At 33.9% G+C, this 18114-nt stretch overlaps 1 protein-coding gene across 2 annotated transcripts in view; it reads right to left on the bottom strand.

The window, feature by feature from the left end:
- Positions 1-18114, bottom strand: part of Mondo (MLX interacting protein mondo) — a 98322-nt gene that overhangs the window by 22559 nt on the left and 57649 nt on the right. For both annotated transcript variants that reach the window (XM_089634061.1, XM_089634062.1), the window contains exon 3: positions 8587-8660. In XM_089634061.1, the coding sequence (XP_089490187.1) occupies positions 8587-8660 (74 nt within the window). The remainder of the gene's footprint in view (positions 1-8586; positions 8661-18114) is intronic.

Raw genomic sequence — 18114 nt, 5'->3', positions numbered from 1 at the left:
CCTATATTATTTTTCCAAGGAACCGGCTATTTTTGATATCGGCTCCTTACGGATATTATAAAATTCAAAAATTTGAGCTGTTCCTATGAACAAAAAATCTATCTAAATTAGGGCACAATGTTTTTGACTAAAAATTACTAACAGGAATGTACAAACAATTTTTTTACGCTAGGATTAGTCTTTCGACAATGTTTTAAATATTCACACTTTCTTTCGCGCGGTTTTGGCTTGTGACGTCACTGCGCCCGTATTTACTTCTCGACAACCGCCTGCTCGACGTCAGTTTAACTTTTATCTACAACTACCGTCTTTAATATGCATTAAAGAAAAAAATCCTTTAATTCAAGTTAATGACAATAATGTATGATTATTTACGTTTACGATTATAGAAAATAATGCTATTATATTATTTTCGTAAATATTAATACGCGTAAAACCATTATATTTGACTTAATTTTGTGGGAGCTGAATGTGATGTTCCATAGGTAGGTACTACCTATCTAAAAATCAACTATAATCGCAGAGTTCCCCTATTCAGAAATTAGGTACGAAAATGAAAAAATAATTGATAATTGTGGATTTTTCAAAAAGCAACCTAACTTTAATCAGAATCACTCTCAAATTATGTAAATAAAAAACCGGATTATATAAATACATTAAAATATAATAATTATAAAATAACCCTGAGTTTTTCATATAAATAAGTTATGTTTGTTATTAAAAGCCTTGGCTTATAATTATTTAATATAAAGAAAGCAAAAAAAGCAAAAAAAAAAACCAAAACTACTCGTAAAGTAAATTTAAAAAAAACCTCAACTACACACAGGAGGCCCGGAGGAAAATGACTTCTCTCAGGGCCTATGTCATCTTTGGGTATGATGTATGGAAGGTTTTTTTAAGGAAAGGAAGGAGAGGCAGATCTGTGAAGGAAAAAGGTTTGAGGGGTGGGTAGGAATCTGGGAGTCGGTGTGTCCAGGAGTGACGAACGTTTTAATTAAAACCTCCCACATACCTCCCCATAATATGTCATTTATTTACATCATTCGGATTTTATTTAAATAATTTAAGGGCGATTCTGATTAGAGTTTTTTTTGCTATTTTTACAATACATTATTATTATTTTTTACAGATCCAGCGTTTATATCCCCTGGTTAAGTTTAAGGTCGGCATTATCGAACTTCACATCCATGAGCTTCCACAGCGTTATGTCAAATATAAGGGATATTAATATTTACGAAAACAATATTAAATAGCACTATTTAAAATTGGGGTTTGAAATGCGAATTCGCATGAGGGTTTAAAAAAAATGGGGGTTTTAAATGCGATATTCGCGTTTAGTTAAACGCTTTACATATATTAAATGCATTGAAAATACTATATTACATACACTGCATGTACCCTGTTATATATAGTAATCTTGAAATTTTAATTTTCTAAACCGATTAGGTTAAAAATGATATAGGGGAGATTAGGGGGGGAGAAATTCGAATTTTATCTAAAAATACACAATTTCGGAGGAGTTCTGATTGGCAGTAAATTTCTTAGTCAATGGGAGTTCATTACTTAGTATAAATTTATTTTTCATTCGTTCAGTGAATTTCAAATGAAAATTGAACTTATATATTATGCATATATTACGTAAGCATTCATAAATGGTTTTTATTTTGTTGTTTGCTTCAGTTGCTTATCTGTTGGATAATGTTACTATTTATTAGGATTATATAATACATACAACATTAGCATCTTAATAAGTAGTAATCATCTTTTTTATTTCTAGAAATAATATGCATCGATGTTTGAACAGGAAATAAATTCATGGAACGCAACAGAACATTAAACACCAATTAACCCCTATCAATGAAAATGTATAATAATACGAAGTTAATATTTAATTTGTAGATGTTACAGTAGTAGTTATGTATGTATATTTCAGATAATGGCAATTGTATATAGTAAGTTTAATGTAACTCAGTATCTCCGACTTAATGAATAAATAATAATACCAGATAATGAATAAAAAACAAGCAGTGAGCAAAGTCCACGAGACGTTTGTGAATTAACTTTAATAATTATTTCAAGATAAAATAATTCAAAATGGTGCAGTCGTAATTATCAGGGTTTTTGTTAAAAATAATCACTGATGTATAAAAGATAATGTACAAATTTAGGGAATTTAAGAGGATTTATGGGTTCACTCGAAATCTCCACGAAAGAATTACACAAAGAAATGAGGGAAAATTCAATACCATACATGCATGACACATAATATTTATTCAATCACTTGACATGGTCATCGGAAGCACAAATGTATGTGCTAATGGGAAGTTAATGATTGACTTCTTGTACACGAAAATTAAAAAGTACAAGGTAATTCAAAGGATGCGTCTTATTTACACAAACCGCAACGTATTTCTTGATATCAATCACACAAGTTTAGCTTAGTTTATTTAAATTTCAAAATAATTAACACTCTGACAATTCATTTATCGGGAGAGTTGAAAGGTTATTTAGATCGCATGGAAATGGATCGAAATCATAAATGTTTATTGTACCTTTTTGTGTATTTTATAAACAACCCTTCCAAGCACTTTTACGCACAAACTAGATATCATCTGTTAGGACACCAATACTAAACTGGGTATATGTTGATAGTACACGAGGAAAGGACTAAAGGAAGTACAATCAGATGGGCCTTGATTAGCGCGTTCCAATAATTTGTAATAGCCCTCATTACGATGTCCTGATACAATACTTTAATTATTCCCCGAAAAGCTGTCGCAGAGAAATGAGAAATGGCTGCATGTTATTTAGGGTTGCCAGTCGTCCAGGATTGAATAGGAGACTTGTGAAATCGAATCCACTGTGCCGGATTGCGAGCGGATCTTTAGACGCAATATTTCCTGTAATCGAACAATTTTTCATTTAGGACCTTAAGTCAGGATAAAAAGTATAGCTCCCGCCGCCTCTTTTCTACTCGAGAAAACGAGGTCATTGAAGTTTTGTCTGCGGCACACGCTTATAACAGAATTCAGATCAAAACGCATGTCTTTAGAAAATAGAAGAAGAGCAAATGGGAAATGTTTTTCGTCCTTTTTATAATAACTTCCATACTTTTCTATACTTTTTGAAGTCTTCCAACTCTAAACACACTTTCGTCATACAGACTTATAATAATATTTTGATGATTTGTATAGCGCCGTTTTAGTGATAATCACCTCAAGGGCGCTGTACAAACATAATATTTTTCTACAATGATCTATCTTATTATTATCTTGTTTTATCTATATTATAGATCAAACAATGAGCATTTTGAAGTGGACCATTTGCAGCCATCAGGAAAAGTATCCCGAATTGTTTTGGCAACCCTAATCTTTTCTCCTCAAACAAAAAATACGAGTTACATGCGACAGAGTACATGTAATGGAATTATTACGTTACGCATAAGGCCGTCAAAAGTGCGATGCCAACACGATAACATGATTTATTAGCCGAAACATAATATAATATAATGATTTCATCGCCCGGGGACCAGAATTATTAATTAGAGCAGATAGGCGAATCCTTGGGCTCGCCTGTAGAAGAGAGGGATCACCGTGATTTGACAGATTGCTATAATTATGGAAGTACTACGGGTACTTTAATAATAATACAAACTTCTGGGCGCACTAAAGTATTTATCTAATTCAGACATTTCAAGTCCGGTTGTATCATCCGTTGTATGAAAGCTAGTTAGCTTGATCGAGAGTTGTCGATATAATCGCCTGTCACTCAAAATTTGTAGCATTGGTCAAACAGAAGTAAATTTTTTTTGGCTGAATTTCCATTAACTGCTCTTATGCCCTCCTACCACCGAAAAAAACCGGGCCTTAAAAAAGTTAAAACAAAAGTTAAACTTAAAAAAAAATCAATGAATATAGGTAATATTATATTAGTATTATAGGTTAATACTTGAACATGACATAACATTAAAACCTTAACATAACATAACAAATTCATAAAAAATACTAATTTCGTTTGTGCGTCTGTCCTGCGTTAATTTGGTTAAATAAACTCCAGAACTCGCATTTGCTTTGAATTTAAGTGTCATTTTCAAAATTGGAACAGTTCATTTGAAGATAGAGTACCTAAGTAGTATAATACCATATTTTTAACAGAAAATTATTTTAATTGCTAATTTTAGAATTGAAACGGATTTGAAAAAAAAAAACAAAATTTAAATAGGTTTATTTAAATAAAAGCGTAGAAAGAACGTATACTCTTAGACCATATAGAAATATAATAAAATTGTTATATTATATATTGATATTGTTATATCTCCATATAAAGGCATATTGTCATTTATTATCAGGCAGGTATGTACATTTTATCGACGGTCTCTACAATCAAAACCTCCTAGATCACAAGGCCGGTACACTCATTCAAAGCAGCCTCCTAACTTGTATGGGATTTTACAAAAAAAATTATTTATTTATTTATTAAAACATTTTGAAATGTTTTAGTTAATTTAAAAAAAACATTATTTTGAGGTTCTCATGTAAGTAAGGCGGATGATTTGATTCAGTGTCACAGCCTTATGATCTAGAAAGTTTTGATTCAATTCACCCCCTTCTCTTTATACCAACAATAATTCATACGCCACGCTTAGACGTAATTAATATTTTTGACAAAGTGTCATCAAAACGCGTTGATTTTGAAATAATAAGATTATCAATTGCGACGATCGATGTTAGGCAAATTAAATACCGATAAATCTTTCAAATCAATCATTGTGATGTCAAATATTATGTCCGATAAAGAACACTGTTGATAATAATCGAGATTTGAAAAATTGCGCAATGAACGCTTTGATTTTATTTCATATCGTATATAAAAACAAAGTAAATAGGTACAAAAAATAGGTAAAATATCTAGAAAATCCAGATGTACTTTTTAACGAATTATAACTTGCAAATCAATTACTTGTGGGTGAAAGTGGCTTTATCATAAGTTATGTAAAAAAAAAAGTGAGTAATAATAGTTTGCGAAAGTTTAATAGGAGTCTCAATTTTTGCACAAATCTCAGGTACCATTCATATTAACCTGTAGACAAGCAGCCATATGGCACTACCTGTTTATTTGTTGTTGTCCTGTATTATATATGCCTTAAATACCAACATTAAAAACTAAAGTGTTTAAGGGAAGTAGAATGTGGTTTCAACTCTGTATAATTGATAATATAAAATATAGATGCTAGTTGAAAAATGAATTATTTGAAATTCTGAAAACAAATCTGGTTCTGTTATTTAACATGCTATTATGTGTATATAAAATTACGTTTCTTTAAATGCTACTTAACTTAGATGTCGAGAGATTTTTGTTATTTTTTTTTTTAAATAAGTCGTATTTTAATAAATATTTTTACAACAACCGCTTGCGCCCATTAATAACATATATTTTTATTTATTTAAATAATATAGCGCTCCCTCGATCATTCGTATTTACATAATTACCTTTCGAACCGTCTTCAGTAATCTTCTTCTTCTTTTTGAACGCTTATGGCTCCAGTCTTGACTTAAGTACTTGATTGTGTTACATCCTCTGGCGGCACTCTCGATTTCCATTTACTAGCGCGTCATATATTTGCCTGACACTCATCTCCCATCTGCTCTACACAATTCTAGATTTCGGTTACCGGATAAATCATCAAAATGATAATTCATCACATCTTTAAAAAGTTATATAAAGTCATGGAAACTGATGAAACAAAAACTTTATTAACTGGGTTAAGTAGGTTAGGTTAGGTTAAAAAAATAAAATATTTCATCGTTTCTAATTAATCACTTTTTAAAGGTGAGTCTAATTGTCGATGTGTTGATTTATCATGGAACCCTACATTTCTAAACCACCCTAGCGTTTTTATAAAATCTTTTCCATTACTGCCTATTCTGAATCATCGGCCTCTAATTCATTATACTCGTAAATACGAAATCAAAAACTTTTTGGGAAATTCATGACAAAGCTATGTAAAAAGGTTAATTTTACCAGTTACTACGTTACGTAGTGTTGTTCCAATAGTTCCAATATTTTGTTAATCTTGTCTGAGGGCCTGCGTCATTCTACATATTCATATTTTTTCAATCTTCGTTATCTTCAAATGCTGAAGTCAGATTTGCTAACACGATATTACATTATAATATGAAGTAGATAGCTCTTATTATTAGAGCCCTGAAAAATTACGATAACGCGTGTTTTTACGCGGAAAACATGAATTTTGACATTTTCATGAGAATAACCGAAATTCTCGATTTGCAGGTGAATAACTCGATTTTTCATGCAAGTTTCTGATATTTATTAAAATAAGAAAGTAATACCGTTATTTTCTAATATTTCGTCCTCGACGATTTTAATAAGCTTGAATAGCTATAGTAAAATGGAATAAAGAATTCATAAACGATAATAACGTTGCGTTTATATTTATGTTTTGTTTTTGTAAAAAATATTTTTATAAATAACCACTTTTTGCTGCAAAATACAAGAGAATGGACTTTAAAAAATTGTTGAAAAATGCCACCACTTTTTCTGAAATATTTAAAAAATAAATTACGCGAATTTCACCGAAAAATAACGCGTCCTTACTTATTACATATCTAGGTACTTGTTTTACCTAGATACTATCTAGGTCTACTTGAAATAACACCAATATTCCTGCAGGTGATGTACGAACGCTAGTAAATCGTGTACTTCGTGATTAACAAGGGTAACTTAAACGTTTGGAGATGTATCATAGTTAAGCTTTTTATTTTCAAGGGGTTGAATATTTTTAACTCTAAAGTAAAATAAATTTGGTTAAAAAAGTATAACCGAGAACTTTAGAAATTAGCATGATTTGCTTTTTTCCGATTTTTTTTGTTCAGATGTGCTTACAGTACTGCAAGCTCATACCGCGAACAAGATTGAGGGACATGTATATTTTCGTTAGGTTTTTTTTTATTTGCACCCCGTTGACAGATTTCAAATAAACGTACCCCTATCTTTCAAAGGTTTGGTGAACACGAGCTAACACGATTTTGCATGAATACCTAAAAATTTAAGCTAAGCTCGAACTGCGTTACTTCGAAAAAAAAAAAACAAAAATTTTAAATATAGTTAGAAAACTTTTCAGGATTTTTAAGGAAAATAACTCGTTAAAGTATCGCGGCATGAATGTGAAATGAAAGGTGTATCCATAAATTAATTATCAGAGAAAAAAATAAGGTTTTAATGATTTATTAGTATAAAATATACAATAACATTAATAATCATCCAACGCTAAATCATTTATGATACCCTGGATTAAAACGGCTTCAAAATGTCAAGATAACATCATATTTATGAAGAAAGCGCTATTCGTCCAAATTAGACAGATTAAACGTGAATTAGTTTAATGTCAAACAAATTATAAAATATTTTAAGATTGAAACATTAACGATATAACATTGTGGTGCTAATGTAAAAAAATCGGAAACTTACATAAGCACGCTCGGCAAGCACAAATGTATTCTGATTATATTTCCCTTTCCTAAAAATGTTCGATCACCGGTGATTGCGGCGGCAGTTGTTGCATTTTCACTCTGGGCTTTTTCGGGAGTTCTTATAATATTCAATACGAACAGGATATTATAACTTTAAACAGACTAATTATATACCTACTTAGTTTATTTATAAACTTCTTTGTTTGAACGTTAGTCCCATTCTTAAAAATATATAAATTAAGCCACATGCGCACAAACTGGAAAGAATATACATGAAATTGTATTTATTTAAATCTGTGGTTTTTAATGGTTATTTCTTATTTTACGCGTCATTACTGACTTGATTTAATGTATCAAAAAATAACAGTGCATAATATAAATAGAATATACTTTTCATTTTACTAATTTAGGCACCACGGCAACATTTTGTATGATATCGTAACACGATCGCCAGTCAAGGGAAAGCTCTCTCGGAGGGAATAAAACTATTCCTATATTCAAATATCAGAATTGATTTGAAATCGGAAAAGCATTGATAAGTAATTTGTAAATCATGTAATAATATTATTAAATGTTTCCCGGAGAGGGATATGATATAATGTAAAGTGACACAGCAAAGGTTTAAAAAGGTATTAAGTTCGTTGATAAAAAGCCTATTTTTATAATTAGATAAAATATGGTGGGTGCTGGCCCCCAGACTCGACGGGCGAGGTTAAAGATTGATTAGGCAAGTGCCAGTGTTTGAACAGTTTGGTATCTAAAGAGACCAATAAAAAATGATAAAATTCGTATCTCTTCACGTGGTGAGCATGCGGCGTCTGGATGTAAACGTAAACAAACGTGGTGCCGAACTAAATATTATACTTTATTAACAAGTGTTTTTCTACTGTAAATTTGATTTTGACAAGAGCTTTCTGTTTATTGACTGGATTGCTGATGTTGGCTCAAAATAAATATTATTAAAGTTGGTGGTGATTATTTTTAATCCATCCAAGTGAGCAGAATGATGTCATGCGTTTTAGGTGAAATACGAAGTAAACACTAAGCATGTAAAGATGACATTTAATGGTAAAAAAAGAAGTAAAAGAAAGCTCACCTCTGGTTTGATGTGCGTATCCACGTCCAAGGGTGAAGCAAACTGGCACACCAGGGTGTTCTGTTTCATGATAACTGAAACAAAAACAAACGATTGGGTCCAACTGGCAACGGCATTTCATGCACGTCGCTGCACTTCAGCGTTTCTTCACAACCGTAAGGATGGTTAACCATCGCTCCAGCCGTCATCCTCCCTTCCTCCTGTCCTCAGCACTTGACCTTAGACTTGCGGCCCCATGAGACCCTGGGTAACTGGAAACGCTTGTACATAATGCGGGCCGCCGTTTCCCACCGCCTCTGTCTGATACGTCGCCGGCTGCTGGGCGCTTCCCCTTCATGAACGCTCCTCCGCACGTCTCCTCGTCCTGTCGACCCTCGATTGTGTACTGTGGGGTGCTTTCAATGTACGGACTCGAAACACTTCGGAACGGCGGAAGGCAGATGGCTGTCCAACTCCAACTCGGTCACATTCTTTGTTTGGGATCAACTATAAAATTGTTTTCCCGCCCACGTGGACTCCTGGCTCCTGACTCCTGGCGGCCTTCTGGTGTGAGCGGTCAGTACGCGGGTTTCCTCGCGACAAGAATGATCCCTCTCAACTCGGCGGCGGAAAATGAGGAGCGAAACAGTACCGCGTTTATTTATAAGGCTCGAAAGGGAAGCGAGAATGACGGATAAAGCCTAGACAAATTTGTAGCTTGTAGACGGCACTGCAATAAAATGATTATTAGTACTCGTCGTTATGGACGCTATCTTGCCTTGTTTATGGTTTTATAGTCGGCGGGTCGAGCCTCTTGGAGGGGAGCCAGTTGCGGCGCTCATATTCTTACAGCAAATCTCTATAAAAAAATGCCACTGTACGTAGCGTGTATTTCGATTGCATATTTCCTAACAGCTGGATGTCATTTACAAGTAGTGTTATTTATATTCAGCGGGGGATGCCAATTGAGCAGAATAATACGGAAAAATGTTAGGTTTTTATATTGTGCACGCTGATATTCATGCCGTTTTACTAGAATAATCAAAATAATTTTCAATACATCAATAAGTGGAAATTCATTTAGAGGGTGGAAAATCTTACGACCATTATAATAAGTTTGCAGACTTCATCGATATAAAAAAAATATATTGCCGGGAAATTCACGTGGGTACATGAAAATAAATAAAGCATATTTGATGAAAAAATTAAAACATATCGACGTCAATGAACTCCAACACGTCGGTTGCGGTGCCCACGTGAATACATCATGGCTTCACTTTGCTCTTTAGTACTTTTACTTTGTAAATTAATTAAATTGGCGTCTTTCTTTATCGCGCAGCTGATAAGAAAGACATCGTTAAATTATGGAAAGATGTTGCGATTAATATTCTTTGAAATAAATTAAACCATAAACATTCATCTTTGATGAACTTGAAATTTATGTAATATTATCATAAATATAATGCGGTGCAAACACCTCGACTTTATTAAACATTTGAAGTACCTACGTATCCATTATTCAAAATAATATTGTACGATCATAATATTCATTTATCAGAGAGTGCGAAGGAATAAGCGGTAGGCACTCTGGTAAATTAATCGATACCTTTATTAGGCCTTTGAAAAACAAACTCCAAGTTTCGTACCTTCTCTAAGTAAAGGGCAGGGAAGTGTCTTACGAAACTGATAATTCAAATTCTGGAAATAGAGACATATTATTATTAAGCTCATATAATTCATCACTAAAAAGCTGCCCTTAAATATGTATTATAATCCAAATTCTCAAATTTTCTTAGCAAAAAAATAAAATTACATTAACCCTACACAAGAGGCCTTGAGGATAATAATTTCCTTCCAGAGCATCTTTCGGGATGCTGTGTGTTGGGTTTTTTTAAGGAAAGGAAGAAGAGGAAGTTCTGGGAAGGAAAAAGGTATGAGGGATGGGTAAGAATCTAGATATCAGTGTGTTCAGGAGTGACGGACGTATGATCTATACTTCCCGCTGCAGCGCAAGGAGATGGGTCAAGAGAGGATTGGAGAGGTCAAAGGGTCCCCCTAAACCAACCTCTCCCGATCCGGCACGCTACGTAGAGGGTAGGTAGGCTCATCCTGAACACACCTCACCCGATAAACCCGGGCACCCCTGCTAAGTCACCAAACCTACGAACCACTTGGAGTGACCTATGTGCAGAGATGTTGGTTGTGCAATAAATGGTTCCCGGAGCGGCGGTATCTAAACCCGCCTCCCAAATTGAAAAAATGAAGTAGAATTATGTTCATACGCAGAGGCGGATTTGCAGTATTGGCCGCCCTAGGCCCCAGACCATGTAGCCGCCCCTTTCTCAGTACCCATCATATTGACCAGGAGTATCCAAACTTTTCAGTAATTTCCTAGGGTCAAAACCGTTTTAATTTTCCTGCCATTATCATTCATGGTTCATGGGGTGAGATTTGTCCAGGTCTTGGCGGCGGATACGTCTGCCCACCTGCTGCGTGGCGGGCCGGATCGAGAGAGACTGGGTGAGGGAGGCCTTTTGACCTTTCCAGCCGGACTATCTTGACCCATCGCCTTGCACCGCAGTTGGAGGGATGTATTCATACGTATGTCACTCTTGGACACACTAATCCCCAGATTCCTACCCACCCCTCCATTTTCCTTTTCAGAACTTCCTATCCTTCCCTTCCTTAAAAAGACCCTCCACACAGCATCACCTAAGATGACATAGATCGTGAGGGAAAATATTTTCCTCAAAGCCTCCTGTGTGGAATTAATGTAAAAAAATACGCTTGCTAAATTCGCTAGTTCAATTACTGTATAATTGTCGATTGTCGCAGGCCGTATTGATGACATTGGCGAGCCGTTGTTTGGAGACCCCTGATATAGACTATTGACTATATAATGAATTTACTTTATTGACAACTTTTATCGAAATCGATTCAGAAATTTAGTTAACTATAATAGCTGCTAGTTTGTTATACTTTCTAAGGTTTAAAGGATTTAAATAAAACATTTAAAACAGTTTTAGGTTTAATTTATTTAACTAGTTTCAGGTTTATTCTCATACAATAATATATAAGTGTTTCACAGTTACAATTCGGCCCCTTAGGGTCAAAAAAACGTATCTCATTTTTTCTCTACTTTACAGGAGAGCAAGAAAACATAGTTATCAATTAATCAGTGTTGTATAATTTTAAACAAACGAAACATATTAATAATTTCTTCTCATTTAGTTAAAGGATGGTATTTTGTGCTTCTGAACCATCTTTTAAATATAAAATAGTAATTCATTTTACCATCCGTAACTCAAAATCGATAAAAATTGAGTTACGTTTTTTTGACTCTAAGGGGCCGAATTAGGGTTGCCAGATACGGGCTGGATAAAAGTTATTCGAATATAATAACTAAACTTAAAATACAAATTAAAACGTTGGGAAAAAATTTACGTAAAGCATTATCTAACATAAAAAAAAAACTGAACTCAAAACAAAAATCTGGCAGTTACAATTCTCGTCTGCACTTAAGTGCAGCAAAATCATTAATAAGATCTTCGCAATCCAATTTCCTTAAAAAATCTGCTTCTATGTTAAGCAAAGCAAGATTGTTCAGCCTTTGCTCCGCCATTGTTGTGCGTAAATAATTTTTTACACGTCGTAAACAAGAAAATGATCGTTCTCCAGAACAGTTACTGGCGGGAGTACACACACACATTCGAAGAGCAATATCCACGTCTGGATAAATGGTTTGAAGATCTTCAGTTCGTAACCACAAACTGACAGCATTGTTTCGATCCTTATTTTTCACACTGCAGTGAGCACGAAAATGGAGACATTCTTCTGAAAAATGGGCTTCTAAATCACTAGAATAAATCATTTGCAATGATTTTGCCTTTTCTTCGACTTCAGACGGGCTTAGTTTTGTCAATTGAGTAATAAAATTTAATTTATTATAAAGTGATTTGTAAGCACCCAGTCATTTTTTTAGTTCTGCTGATAAGGAATATAGGTACTTAGGAAGTAATTTCTTGTTATCATCTGTGACTTTTTTGTCACGATTGGCCGCCCCTAATATCTGGCCGCCCTAGGCCCGGGCCTACATAGGCCTAAGGGCAAATCCGCCTCTGTTCATACGATGATGACAGAGCGTTGGCGTAAGTTTTATGGGCAAATCCGTTTTATGGCAATAATATTCCATGCTTGCTACATTTAATTCTATTTTTAAAATCCAAATATAACGGTTTTAGAGGAGCGGAATAGAGAGATGAAGCAGAAATTTTTGAGTGCAAATAAAAATTAAAATGAACGACTTCTTATCTGAAATGGGATTCCATGATAACTCAACACAGTGACAATTCAACACACTTTTAAAAAGTGATATAAAGTCATTAGAAACGATGATTTTTTTTATACCTAACAGTAACCTAACCTACTTAATCCAGTTAATAAAGTTTTTGTTTCATCACTTTCCATGACTTTATATAACTTTTTAAAGATGTGATGAATTATCATTGTGACGATTTATCCGGTCACCCTGAAATGGTGATGTAGGTACTATTTTATGAGAAGTATATACAATTAATAATAACGTAAATTTTAGAAAAACAAATGTAGCAGTCATCCTTACTGATTATCGAAGTCAAAATGTTAAAGCGGAAAATTAGTTGGAAAATAGTGAAGCTTTTCCCAGAAGGGTAAAGTTAATTTTTTTTATATATTGATATATACCTTAAGTAATTTAATGATTTATGAAAATTACATATCTGAATCTCTGGGTCTCAAACAACAAGTGGACAGTATATACACTGACTTTAGTAAAGCTTTTGATAAGGTTCGACGTCACATACTTATTTATAAACTTCGATTGTTGGGCATCAAAGGTAAATTATTGAGTTGGATTGTTAGTTATCTTAGCCATAGGGTGCTTAGTGTAAAGATTAATTCTGTACAATCTTATATATTCGAGGCCACAAGTGGGGTTCCTCAAGGGTCCCACCTCGGCCCAATATTTTTCTTATTATTCATCAATGACATTGTTGACCAATTTAATGATGTAGAAGTTCTGCTATTTGCTGACGACTTAAAAATATATAAAAGAATACGAAATGACGACTGTCAAATTTTACAGAGTAATTTAGAACAACTTCATCAATGGTGTGAACAAAATGCTTTATTTTTGAACATTCAGAAATGTCAAGTAATACGATTTTCCAAAACTCGTTATAATATATTACATGAATATACATTAAATGATATTAAATTAATACCAGTAACACATATTCGTGACTTGAGTGTAATATTCGATGAAAACTTGTCATTCATTGAACACATCAACTATATAACTAATAAGGCTTTAAAGATGCTTGGCTTCCTTTGCAGAACTTTAACTGATTTTAAGTCCATAGATTGTATGAGAACCCTCTATATTTCATTAGTCAGAAGTCAATTGGAGTATAATTCACCTATTTGGTCCCCTTTATATAAAGTTCACTCCAATAATATAGAAAGAGTTCAGCACAAATTTCTTAAGTACGTAAATTTTAAGCTCGGAATTCCTATTGATTACATTAATTATGTCAGTTTGATGAATCAATTGCATCTAATAACACTTTCTGACAGGAGAATTATTTCAGACCTGGTTGTGTTACACAGAGTCATTAACAACTAAATTGATAGTCCTGCCATCCTTACCACTATTAAACTATATGTGCCGACTAGGAATACAAGACAAAGTATAACATTCTTCTGTAATACATACTCGACCAACTATCAGACACACTCACTGACCAATAGGATGCATGATCTGGGCAACAAGTATGGGGGCGCTATTGATTTATTTATTGACTCCATATCTAGAATTAAGCATAATCTACACCAACACATTGTTGAATCCTACAAATTAGAGTAGCGTTGGTAAATTAGTTTTAATGATTTGTCTTATATGTAGTGTTGTTGTAATTTCTTTTTTACTTTATGTTACTCTTACGTTTTACTTATATTGCTTCATATTTTTTAATATTTTCTCATTATACTCGTAATCACAATTTTACAAGTGTGTATTTTGTACCTTCTTTAAAATGGATTACATCTATTTACTGTCAATATCTCCTGTATAATACATATTCTCCTATGTACACTGCATCATGTATCACTTCTATGTAAAAGTCTTTTTAGGCGTATATATATATATAAATAAATAAATATGTTAATAAAAATGAATGGGCTAAGGCGATGTAATGTGCAGTAACGCACAAAAAAAGTGTTTTTGGTTTTAAAATTTGCTCGCTTAGAAATATTATAGATGCTCTAATTATATTGCAAGTAGAACACATCTTGGCCTATACAATAATCAAGTCTTTTTATAAGCCAAGGAATAAATAAAGAGTATCAGGATTATGTTATTTGGAATATGATCGGAGAAAGTTTTATTATTTGTGCCTGAACTTCACAAAATAAAATAAAATGAGATTTTGAGAAAAGATTTTGGCGGTGTTTTCTTTGTATAAATCAAAACAGGCGGTCGTGTTAAGCGGTCATTTCAACCTTATCGCCATCTGCGTAAGGAGGACCGATTCGGAATGTCACGTCGATGTGGATCTTCCTAAAGAAATATTTAAGGAACATGAACATTGGCGCGGGTTTGGGTAGCGCCGCCCGGAAATAGTCCCGGAGTCACTTATTAGATAACCAGCACCTCTGCCAAAGGTCACCTCGAGTGGTTCGCTACGTTTGGTGATTTGTCCATCGGGTGCGGATTCAAGATGTGTCTGCCCACAGTGCCCACCAGCCGTGTGGCGTGGCAGATCGGGAGAGGCTGGTTTTTGTGGAGACTCTCCAACTGGTCTCTCGACCCATCGCCTTGCAGGGAGGGATATATTCATATGTCTGTCACTCCTGGACACACAGATTCCTAGATTACTTCCCAACCCTTATACCTTCCCTGAACCTCATATCCTTCCTTTCCTTAAAAACGACCCTCCGCACAGCTTCTCCAAAGATGACATAGGCCCTGAGGGAAACTATTTTTCTCAGGAACTACTGTGTGGGGTTACTGTATAAGAAAAGACTGCGATGGCCTGGTCATGAAGACGGAATGCCAGGTGATAGGAGATCAAACATCATCAAGTGGCTACCCATCGAGGAGCAGACTGAAGAAGGCCATCTGTATGTATAGAAGATTGGGTTGGGAAGAAGTAAACGAACCAAAGAATTCGGAGAACTTTATTTGAGGAAGAAGCCAAATCCTGCAATATCAAATGATAATGCAACATTGAGTTTGTACAGATTATGAGATAAGTGTAATTCGACAATAAACGGAAGAGGAAGAGAATTTGAGGAATTATTTTTATCAAAAGAACCATATACTTTTCAACAAGCATAAAATGCGCAATGTGCTAAAAGAAAGGCCATCATAAATTTTAAAACCTGACTATCTGCTACAACTGCGTATTAATTTTATGACTAATTATTCAAACATGTACAAACTCAGAACTTCAAGTATCAAAACATTTTTATTTTTTATTTAAATGATTTAAAATCTAAAATAGTAGACTAGTCTCATTTGGATTTGAATACACATTAAATAATAATACATATAAAGTTTATTTCTTGACAACAAACAAACAGGTGAAAAAAATATCAGGCGGTCAAAGGTACACATTGCAAAAGATAACCAGATTGCTCTATTTATTGTTGATCGATAAATAGGTCATACATACAATTCAATAAACTTGGTAACTGGGAGGGCGAAAAGACGGTTCGCGACATATCAGTGATTAGATAATAACTCGAGACAGTAATATATTTAGTTGGTGGCTAAAATTACAACACAAGTCTTATCTGGACGGAAAGAGCAAAAGCTATCAATATTATGTTACAAATTGTATCGAGATGGGGATATTGCCAGTCTTGTCTGGAAGCATGCCGGACATAAGGTAGGTAGTATTTTGCCCCGAGTGGAACATAATTTCATAGGCCTGGTATATCAGTAAGTCCGTATCCGCGCTATGTGCGACATTCCTCGCGGAAATTTAAGCGGGCTAAATCGGCCGCTTAAGCCTTGGTAAGCCGTAGAATATTTCCCCCTTTAGACATCGATCACCGTAACAAATGTCAAATATGACGTTTACGTAAGTAATTACAATTACGTTCTCCAATCTCACCGAAATAATTATACGTAATTTGCATAATTTTGTCAGTATGGACTGTTACAGTCATCGAGCGATGTGCGATGTTGATGACCATGATGCTTTGTGAGCGGGGAACTTCAAAAATTCAACTCATAAATTAGCCCGCCTAAAACATTTGACATTTTGAAAGCTCTCGATAGTAATTTTCTAATTATTAATAATTAGGAAATTTTTTACGAATAATTTTCTGAGCTTACTTTGCGATTTTTTTCTATAAAGAGAATTTCATATAATTAACGTTTATCTATATGTATATACGATATTATCTTCAAAAATAACATTAAAAAAAATTAATTTAGTAATTGCAACTAATTGGTTAGAATTAAATTAAATTTAGTAATTGCATCTAATTGGTTAAATCTAAAAGTAATTGCATCTAATTGGTTGAAACTAAATTTCATTTAGTAATTGCATCTAATTGGTTAAAACTAGATTTCAAAGAAACAGAAACAAAAAAAAAATTCTCACCGTCAGTAAAATCCATCGAAATATTTTCTCAAAATGTTCTCACACGACTTGAATGAAATCTGACTTGCGATAGATACATATTATAAAGCTTCACTAAGTTTAATTATTTTGTGAATTCGCTACCGTTATTAAGATATTTATATTGTGGATATATTTATATGGTTGTCATAGCTAAATTAGCGGCCCTTTACTATTAGCGACCAAACTATTATGTAGAATTTATGTTCCTGCAATCTATAATATTTAATAATCTCCTAATCGATTAATTAATTAATGGGTCGTTTCTGAGACTCGATCTTGAGTCTAACAGCTCAGCTGTGAAACGATTTACCGTTATCTGTATTTCCTTCTTCCGACAACACGGGTCTCTTCATGTTCACTCCTTCCTCTCCTTCAAAAGACCCCCCACACAGCATCCCACAAAGATGACATAGTAGTAAGGAAAACAATTTTCCTCCAGGGTGGAGTTAATGTAAAAAAATATTTATCACGTAATATATATATATATTATATATACAGGGTGTATCGGCACTAACCCGACAAACTTTAACCAGCTATTCCTTAGCACATTTGGAGTAAAAAATGTTATGGGCACTTTGCTGTCCGGTAGCATTTTTTTTTCAATTAAAAACAACAAAAAAATTAAATTTCCACACTACATCTCTGTCATTGGCATTGCGTTTCGTGTTCAACAGCTGTTATAAGCAAGTATGTCAAAAAGCGTCTTCGCTCTTTCGCACACACTAAATAATAATAGTTAAAAATGAGACGAATGGTGCCGTGCCATTTCGTTGTGATAGTAAAAGTGCGCCAATATAGGTACACACGTGCATTATTCAACGGAATTCGAATAAAATATTTGCCAGATGGGTTTTCAAACTTTGACAAAAGATAAAAC

The sequence above is a fragment of the Hesperophylax consimilis genome, chromosome 8, assembly GCF_061612785.1.
Source record: "Hesperophylax consimilis isolate HC1 chromosome 8, BYU_Hcon_1.0, whole genome shotgun sequence".
NCBI classification, from domain to species: Eukaryota; Metazoa; Arthropoda; class Insecta; order Trichoptera; family Limnephilidae; genus Hesperophylax; species Hesperophylax consimilis.
This window is presented reverse-complemented; position numbering and strand designations above follow the sequence as displayed.